General features: G+C 38.1%; 1 protein-coding gene across 1 annotated transcript in view; it reads right to left on the bottom strand.

The window, feature by feature from the left end:
• The window catches only part of LOC146364588 (dysbindin-like), a 12,979-nt gene extending 5,049 nt beyond the window's left edge, over window positions 1-7,930 (bottom strand). The window contains exon 1 of the mRNA XM_084918114.1: window positions 7,442-7,930. Within this exon, the coding sequence (XP_084774240.1) occupies window positions 7,442-7,484 (43 nt within the window). The 5' untranslated portion in view covers window positions 7,485-7,930. The remainder of the gene's footprint in view (window positions 1-7,441) is intronic.
• Window positions 7,931-10,603: the final 2,673 nt, after the last annotated feature.

Raw genomic sequence — 10,603 nt, 5'->3', positions numbered from 1 at the left:
ATTCAGCTGTGCTTTTTTTTTTAGTTTTGTCAGTAACTTTCACATTGTCTTTTAAGGCTGTGTGAAAGTCATTGGATTTGTGGTGTAGTTCACACCTAGCTATCATACCAAGAGCTGAGTAATAACAAAATTCTGTAAATGTTCATTAAATATGGAAGGACGCAGGACAACAAACACAGCTCAAAAATGTATCTCTGACAGCACTCAAAATTGTGTTAGTCTAGTCAAAAATTTTGTGTCTGATACGTTTAATGAGTAACTAAAAAGAATGGATTGTTTCCTATTTGGAAGGGCGGTGATTCAATCCCTTGTACCTCCAGTCTATGTGATTTTCAGTAGCTTGGACAAGCTACTGAAAGTTGTTTCGCATACATACATTGTGCGTGTGTGTGTTTAAGTGTTAGACAAAATGTTTAAAGGCATAAAATGAAAGTGCTGTATGAGGCTTGTAGGAGAAGGTGCTTTGAATACTCAGCTGGAGTAGAAAAACACTATAAGTAGCAGTCAATTTACCAATGTTTTCTTGCAGTTATACGAAATCAGTATCATACTTTAAGTCCCCATTCACTTCTTAACGTTACACTACTTTGTACTAATAGTGAAACTCACTGAAATGGAGAGTCTCTAATGAGAAATTGTCATTTTTGCTTTTCCATACTTTATTCTTTCCTCTTCTTCTTTCTTTATTGCTCTCTTTCCATGTTTGTTTCACTCAGCCCTTATGTAACTTTACCTAACGCAAAGAAATGATGATGCTGGTCTGACCTCTAGTGTTCACAGTCAGACTCACATATAGTTCGTGAATCGGTTCAGTGAAGTCTGCTCAAGATTTTAGGGAAATGGAGCTATTTTTTAACTATTATTATGAAAAATAAGAGAGCATTTGTCCTCAGTTCTGCCACAACCATTGTCCTCTACTGGGTTGACAGGCTGTGATTGTGTAATTGTGCTACATCTTCCTCAGCAAACACAGGGCCTCTTTCCCCCCCAGGCACCCTTAGCTGACACTTTGAGTCATGTCATCATTGTTTTGGGGATATGTGTACATGCATGTATGTGTAAATTTGAAAGTGTCAGCATGTTCACATGACTGAGTGCTTATGCATTTATGCTATTCAGTTTGTATTCTGTCACTCAGTGAACTCAACATGCTTTTGATGTCAGCACATGAAGAGAAGTATTTACTTTTCCACACTGAGCATTAATGTTCTCCTGCCTGAAAACAAAGACAACAGGCCATTTGTGTCACCCTGGGTCCTCCTTAATTTCTTTCTCTCTCCAGAGACCTTGTTAGTCTGCCGGGTACTTTTTTCTTCCCTGGAAGATTGTGTCCACTGTCATCCATGAGTGATAACCCAATATTCTGTCATTCAATTGGTCTGAGAAGGAAGTTCTGTCCCTTTGCCTGCCCCTTTAAGCAGTTGGTGGGAAGACAGTCAATGGAAAAAAGTGTACTGTGTTTTTAAGCATATACCAGTGCCAGACCATAGATGTAATAAATGAACATGTCAGTACTACACTAGCTTAAAAATACAAATATACTCAAACCATCTGACAAACTCAACTGTTCAAAGATTTAAAAAAACAAACACTTGAGACTCACTTGAAGAATGACTTTCATGTTAAAACGGCCAATGCCAGAGATATAATTAACATGTATATATGTTAAACAAACCACAAAGTGGTTGCTGGATTTTGCTGCCAGTTGTTAGGTGAAGTGGATCACAGAAAAGGGCTTCACCAACAGCTTTCTTATAATTAATTTGGTCACTATCAGATTGCTGTGATCACCCATTTAGTATGGAAAAAATACTAACTTCTTTGCAAACACTACTACTGGCTGAATGTCAGTAAAGCTTGAAAAAATGTTGACTTTTAAAGCAGAAGTTGGGTCTCACTGCTGCAGACATCACTTTTACTTTGAGTCTCACTTCAAAGTAAAAGTGAGTCTCCATTTTGGATTTGTGTCACACTGTTTGGAGTATCACTCCTACTCGGAGGGCAGCTGGTGTGTGTTTGCAGGTTACCCTGTGTCTTCCATGCAAACGACCAAAGCAATTGCACTTTCACCTAACGACTACCACCATCCGCCTGCAGCCATTGGCCAGCTAGATGGCAAATACACATTTTTTCATTGCGACTAGTTGTTTTCGGGGTTGCTGACAAGTCAGGTCAAGGACTGTGTGACTGGGGCCTTAGCTGATGATTTAGCACTCCAACCCCTCTGATCATTTCTAACTCCAAAAAATCTATATGTTGACACACATAAAGCAAACGTGAAGGCCTTCCTGCCAATAGTGCAGTGATTACATCTGTTTTTCATATAGAGTTGCTAAAGCTTTAAATGACATGGCTTTATTAGACTACACTCCAAAACAAAGTTGTTCAAATCAACAGTGAATTGCAGGAGGAATAGTATGAAACTTAATATGATATTTGACTAAATAATGATGGACATGCAAACTACTAAAATCACCCTTCCACCATCTTGCCACCTGCCAGTGTCCATAAATATTTTAGAGGAATCATTTGGCAACAGTGAAATTATTGATACAAATTAAGTACTTACTTACTTAATAATGATGAAACTTGACCATGATTAAACTGAACAGCTTACATAAAGTTTCGTTTTGCCCCTTGGCCATATGGAAGTCTCTTTCTCTCTCTGTATCTCTGTGACTCTCTCTTGCCTTCTTCCTCTTTGTCTGTTTATCTAAAAATCATATTGCATTACTAGTTGAGTTGACCAATGGACATGTCCAACCCACACACAGTCTCAGCCGCATGTCCCCATCTGTCTGCCCTGACGTGGGAGAGAAACATATATGTAAAAACCTGACTCATTCAGATAACCTTTGGGTTTCCTGCCACACTGCTGTGGAAGACGTGTAGGAGGTATCCATGCAAATTGGCTAAGGTTACATTACTACCAGGCAGAGGTCATAGCTTCTAGAGGGAAATCTCGTGCTTTTGACAGGGATTATTATTGTTATTAAATCCCTTATTTAAACAGGTTGTCACTAAGATCAAGATATGTTTTTCTTGAGAAACCAGTGAACAAAAGACAAACTAAAGAGTAGACTGACTTGTAGACATGCAGAGAGATGATACAAACACACATTGTATACACATGTATACATTACACAAATATACAGTAACTTTCAGGGACTCCTATGTTAAACTAATGAAGAGGACCTAACCTGTTGTTTGGTGTTTTCTAGTCAGCATAATGACATCATACTATATCATGCATCATCCAGGTTTTATAGATATAAATTAGATCTTGTACTGATAATACCATCATCTGTGATGGTATGATAGTGCAGAATGGAATTACTACCTTGCATATCTAGAACAACAACATCAGGGCATGTACAGGTTTTAGAGCAACATGTCCTCGCATCCAGACAATGTCTTTTTCAGGGAGGGCCTTGCATATTTTAGCAAGACAGTACATTAAAGTAGCAGATGCTGCATGGTGGTAAACATGGCCCTGTCACAAATTCTGTGAGACATGTTGCTGCAATTAAATTCAAAGTGATTTACTTTTTTTTTCTTGAAATAGTAAACTTTCTCAGTTTAAGCATAGATATGTTTTCTATATTCTGTTATGACCAAAGTGGAGTTGTGAGATTTTCAAATCATTTTCTGTTTTTATTTGGAATTGGGGGTTGAATAAGCGTTACAGCTAATGATAAAATCTCTTTTGACCTGACATTGCAAGTACTGTGTGTAAATGAAATTAAAGACCAGAGTTAAGCTGGAAAGAGAGCCCTATAGATAAACACCAGACAATTTTCAAGACTGATAAAATAGTCGTAAATGGTGGAACACATCCATTTCTGTTCACACTCTTATATAAATGTATGCAGCAAAATACAGGTCACATAGAAAGCGCTTACTAAAGGTGGGTCAGCAAAGAGAAAGCAGATGATGTGTGAGTTTTACTTTGTTAGGGAAATACAGGCCTCAGGACAGGAAGCTTATTAACAATACAGAAGAAAATAAAATCGAGAGAGTAAACGAAAGGAAAAATACAAGGCTACAAATATGTGGGTTCCAAATTGATTCATCATATTTATTGCAAGTGTTACTGTGTGTTAAAACACAGTGATATAGTTACAGTCACTGATTGAACCAGAAGAAATACTTATGTATAACTGCTGTGTGCAAGAACCACCTTCCATCTCAAACTCATTCTGCAGATGATTATCCTGGAGCTGTAAATGTGCTGTTATCCATAGTGCTGTATAATAAGATCCATTAATTAGAAATTGACTCCCAATTAGAGGTAAGTAGGTGGTACGCTAATAAGCTAGATACGGTATCTTTTGAATTTCACATCAAACCAGAAAAACACATTACGTAATGCACTTTTGCTCCGGTGCTTTTGATTTTGTGCTGTGCAACCAATGCTTCTTTATATTTTGCTAGGAAAATGAAAATAGCAATTTATTGAAGTATGTGCAAACTATTAAATTAAACCATTTCAATATAAATGCAGTATATAAGACAAAACACAGCCTAAACTATCTTGCAAGCTTTCTTGTAATTTATTTAAGTAGTCTCCAGGAATACTGCTGGCATTCAAGGATATGCTGGAGAGATCATGTCTCTCGGCTGGCCTGAAATGCCTTGGTGTTCCCCTGGACAAGCTGGAGGAGGTGGCAAGGGAGAGGGAGGTTTTGATTTTTCTGCTTAGGTTGCTTCCCCTGCGACCCGGCCACGGATAAGTGGAAGAAAATGGGTGGATGAATAGATGGATGGATGGAATCCCACGATGCTTGTGATCTCTTACATGACGTGTTCCCATCCCCTACCCTGACCCCTCCAGAAATCCTTTCTTGATCTCAACCCACATCATATATACTTAGATCTTACTGTTACATAATACTTGTACCATCCTCATCTGCACACCCTACACTGGACTCCTACTGCATGAGGACTTAGTTCAATGGTTTGATTGCAGTGTATATTAATGTGTGCAGCCAGAAAAAGAGAATGAAAGAAAGTTTTTCAAAGGAGGTTTTTCAAAGAAAGCTGATTGTTGTTCTGCATCCTGAATCTGCTGTGTATTATCCCTGGTTTAAAGTAACTGTAGTGTCAGTGATTTGAGGATAAAGAGCTTTTTAGGTCTGCTTAACTCAGCTACACCTCTTTCTGACAAATACAAAGATGCAGTGCCACCATGCATGTTTGATGCTTTTGTTATCTGACATTGCATAGAAATTTTTTTTATTTTATTTAACCTTTATTTAACCAGGAATGTCCCGTTGAGATCAAGAACCTCTTTTTCAAGGGTGTCCTGGCCAAGAGGCAGCACATATAGTAATAGAGTTTGCATTAATATGGAAAGTTTTCGTTCTTCTTATTCTTATCTACATTCCACATTCTTTTTCTTTAAAACATTTCTGTGCATGCATTGATGTTGATCCGTTCTCCAGTGAACACAAAAGGTATTGGTGATGTGTGAGTTTCTGAGCTTGAGGATATATATGAATTCCAGGGCCAGAGGTGACAATTAAGCTGAAGCACATGATTTTCTTTTCTTCCTTTTGATCCTCTAATCACCGGGGCATGATGCAGTGTCCCCTTCAGCTGTTCTGCTTCTGATAAACTGCAATGCTTGGCTTTTATTATTGGATATAAGTGTCTTTTCTGTGATAACAACATTCATCTTTCAATATATGAATATGTGTTATTGTAATGGTGCAGCTGTATATCAAGAGTTCTCTGCCACTGCACTAGGCGCTGGAAACAAATGTTCCTATTGAACTGGAGAGTCACATGGTGTAACATGTAATCCCCTTGTGGCAAGTGGAAAGAAATCCCATGATCATCTTTCCATTTTCAGTGAATAGAGATTGGGTGCTTATGTGCGTAAGAGAGCTGGTACAGCAGTCACACTGCATGACCAATAACGTGTGACAGCCCATCCATCTTAAACCCTATCCTTCCTCTCCTACATCTCCTAATTCCCCCCGGAGACCCCCATCTAACAGCAGTATACAGCTTCATAATTTTTAGAAATTACTACTAGTATTTACCGAGCCAACCACTCCTTTCTCCTGGCTTTGTAGAAACAGTAGTCCATCAAGCATAAATCATTTATGAGTGAGGCCACTGCACCACAACAGCCACCTCCCCCGATGTGGTTCCTCACTCCTTTCGCTGCCCACACTCACATATCCATTAAACACACAGCCATGTGGCAGATAGTAAATCAAGACTGGTCATTTACAGTATGCTCTTACTATAACACCCTGCACCACCATTATACTAGCCTATGTTATACTACAAGAGACACAGCCTGAAGCCTAGATTCAAGAATACTTGACAGTACATTAAACTACAGTTTAATACATATGTGGCATCACTCTTTTATCTTCTCCACCCATTTATCTTGAAGCCTACTTAACACTTTTTAATGCTTCTTAATGCTTTATTAGTTATCTCTCATCTCAAACTCCTATGGTAAGATTATATGTAAACCTCCTCTGACCACCCACTCTCTATATGTCTGATCAAATTTTCTGTTCCCAGGCTGTTCCCATTCCCAAAACCATTAAAGCACTTCACTCACAGCTGAAAACAAAGATGACCTCCAGCCATGCCATATGTAGGCCAGTCTAAACAGTGCTTTTATCAGACATACATTTTTATTAATCTTCCTGTGTACAGTACTGCCCATACACAACCCCACAGACAAAGACATTATTAAAGAGCACATTAATATAGCACATTACTCTGTGGACACTTTAACATTACACTGGTTCAATTATAAATCTGACTGTGTTTCCCCAGAAAGTAAATCAGTGTCAGCAGATCTTTCCTGTTACTATAAGAAGAAACTCGGACTCTAAGAACTAGTTCTTATCCTTTCACTGTGATTAAACAACATCAGCATTACTCATGTTGTACTTCTGTCCAGCTCATTTAGCAGAAAGGAAAAGTGGGATCATATAAACTGATAAATGAATCATGGGTAATAATTTATTACCAGATTTCAGTAACAGTCTTTAAATAAAGTTAACAGAACATGCATGTCATACCTACTGTCTACCTACAAAGTAGAGTGTATGTTGTTTTGCTATCTTATAAAAGAGCTTAATGATGCTAAATGAAAGATGTCATATGAAGGAGATGTCAAATATATTTTGAAGCTCTGGATGTTGGGTTGTGAGTCATGTAAGGCTGTTGCACTAGGAGGCAATTAGAAATCTCAGTTGTATATTAAGACTTTCACTGCCTGGAATATTCTGAAATGTGCTCTTGAAAGCAATTTGTTAAATTACCCTCGTAAACTGAAAAAGAGCTACAATACTAAAGCTACTAAATTACTCTGCAGAGTAATTTCCAGTGTGGGTCATAAAGTTATGCACTGCAGGTCTGTTTACTGCTTTGTTTTTCTAACTACATTTCTGTTAACTCATTTACTTACATGCCTGGCGTTTTTTGAGGTTAGTTGACCCAGTAGACGACATGGTTCGATGGTGTGGGACTGGTTGAAGAGCCTTTAGAAGCCTTTGAAGGTGTTGAATTTGTCTTGTCCCCTCCTGTCAAGGCTCCAGGACAGAATGCTGGTGTGTTTGTAGAGGATGGTCATCTATCCATTACATCTCCTGGCTTTGGTACGGGCGTTATTAAAGATGTAACATTCACATTATCTCCCTTTGCTCTTTTCTGTCTTTTCTTCTGCTCTGCCTTTCCTGCTGTGCTCACTGACTCTTCCTCTCCCCTCCCTTTCTGATCGCCTTTGCTGTTTTTTCTAGGTTTTCCCTCTCACTGCTTCACACTTTCATCTTGGCTGCCTCTCGGTGTCTCGCACGCACACAAGCAGTCTTGCTCATTCTGTCAGACAAGCTCAGTTGTGTTGTAGGGTGGCGTGTGTGTGTGTGTGTGTGGCTTGAAGGGGTTGATAGTGGGCTAGAGCACTATGGCCTGTACCAACTGCTTATGAGGGGGGTCATCAGGACATCTGGATTAGGAGGAGTATAGTCTTTTTACATAACACAGAGGAGTGTACCAAATACAAAAGCCTCCAATTTCAGTTATCCTTGATAAGTATACTTTTTTATTATTTGCAAAATTAACACAGTTTTGTTTTGGAAGTGAACTCAAATAAGAAAACCATATGAGAAAAAAACCCATGACTGACTCTATCATGTTCTCACAGGGTGAAAAAGCTGACAAAAGTCAAAATATCAAGGTAATATTAGTCAATAGATTTCTGAGTTATCTCACCTTGTGACAGATGTGTGTTCTGCTTTCAGTAAAGAAAACAAAATACTGCTTTTTCAACCACAGTACCACCTTCTGGCATTAAGGAAGTGCAGTCAGACATGGCAAAATGCAAGGTGTGACTAATTTGTCTGCTGGGAGATTATTCTTTTACATCGTTGCTTTGGAAACTATTTGTCCCTGAGTATGTTATATCTGCTTCTGTTTCTGTTAGTGTGACATTTTAAGTTTGATAAATTGTAGTTCAACCCAAGTAATTCAAATTTGGTCAAGTGTGGAGTAACGGCATTTTCTTCTACATTCATATACAAACATTTGGACTGTATAATAAATGGGAACACTTAAATACTGATGTAAACATACTATTAAAAAAACAAAAAGAGGATAATCAGTTGTGTGAAGCTTCAATAAACTAAAAAAAGTTATGCCCTGCTTTTATTGGAAAAGTTCATAGTGTGCGATATCTACTTACAGTAGCTTTGAAAATGGAAACCCGTTGCAAGGACAGAATATTGTTGACTTTTCAGGAGTTCTGGCAGCTTAACTAAGCTTTTTGCCTAACTTGAATATTCCTTTGAGGTTAACAGTAAAATTAAAGCTTCAGTGGCATGCATTTTTACCTTCAGAAACACAGAGGTTTCTGTTGTCATGTACAGAATGAAAAGGTCATTAAAAATACACACGTTACCTAAAATACTTGTTTAAAAGCACACATTCACACTTCATACGTGGGAGATGGAGTTACCAGGCACTTAGGATCATTGCAGGTCCTCACTCTCCCTTTCTCAGTAAGAGTCTTCAAACATTCAGTTGCATCACACTTCAGCTGCAACTAATGCCATGGAAAACAGTGCAGACTATGTAAGGAGAAGAACAATAAGATACGACTGATCGTCTAGTTTTTCTATGAAATCTGAGGTTCTCAGTATATTCTTAAAGTTGCACAGCTCAACAGACAATCTGTTTAGATTTATAACTGAATGCACTCCAACTCAGCAGTGTCCTGTACAGCCTGACTTTGGGGACTTACGGTAACTCTTATGGTGGTTGATGTTTCTAAAAAGAGAAAGATTTTGCTCTCAACATATAAACCCTTATCCACTTAGAGTATGTTAGCCTACTTCTCAACAACTCACAATCCCTCATTTGTGAGTTAATATTGGCACCTGCAGGTGAAGACTGTGTATTACAGCCTATTTTAGTTCACATATCAACAGAAACAGTTTTTTCAAAAACTCAATTTCTGCGTTTACATGTGAACAATGAAAACAGAGATTTTTATTAAAAATAAAATGCTATTCAAAATATCCCATTCTGCTGTGTGAGGATATTCTGAATAATTTGTATTTGTATTGGAAATTAAAATATTTGTGAGATATTATGCATTTTGTGTACATGTACTCACACACACATAAATGTATTGTGTTGTCCATAGGAGAGAGTTTTGTTATACAAAGACTGGAAAGCAGAATAAGTTTTTAAAATGTGGAATGATACCTGAAATGTTACGAATATATTTACATTTATTGATAGACATAATAAACAACTTTTAACTTATTGGGCCACAATGTAAAGTTGAAAATAGTATCAACAAGCCCAGGAGAGATTTGCATGCTGTTGCTGATGCAGCAGCATGGAAGGTAGGTAAGGTAAAGGCTTGCAAATGTAAAAACTGAAACATGCTCCTGTAATTGCACTATAGGCTATATGCTGGATTGGAATTACTGACAGCAACAATTTGCAGAAAGGAAGATAGGAAGCAGCCATATGTAATGCAATGCAGGAACAGCGACTCCTTTTATTATAGAGGAGAGCTTCCAGGATTGGTATCATGACGGGATCGTAGACAACACTGTGTACAATCGAAGTGATTGACAAATGTAACTAGTAGCAAGAAAATGACAAAGACTTGAGCACAATTGCATGAAGTTATTTACAAGGAAAATTACAGGTGAGCAGTGAGATTTCAAGTATGCGGCGTGAAGACCGACTGACCTGAGGAAGTGGTGAAGAAAGAGTGTCGGACTAGACCACTGATGCTGCAATAAGCTTTATATCATAGGAGAGTGGAAGCGATGTAAAGGTTAGATGAGCCACCAAACACCCGGGAAGCAGACAGATGTGTGACCACAGATCTTCCTTATTCAACTTCTACAAAAGCTTCCTTTGTTCTACAGTAAATTGGACTAAGCAACATAAATGAGCTTGCCATACTTTTTTTGGTACGTTAAATATGTGTTTGAAACTAATTAGTAAATAAACATCCTCAGTTAGTTGGCTAAGGAAAAAGCTAGCTATCAGAAAAAAAGCTGGTGTCCGTTCACTTTAGACAATTTTCCATGCAGATGAGTTAATTTACCCT

The sequence above is a fragment of the Perissodus microlepis genome, chromosome 20, assembly GCF_051167445.1.
Source record: "Perissodus microlepis isolate ML-2025 ecotype Zambia chromosome 20, ASM5116744v1, whole genome shotgun sequence".
Classification (NCBI taxonomy): Eukaryota; Metazoa; Chordata; class Actinopteri; order Cichliformes; family Cichlidae; genus Perissodus; species Perissodus microlepis.
Note: the sequence above shows the minus strand (reverse complement) of the source record. Positions and strands in the feature narration are given on the sequence as shown.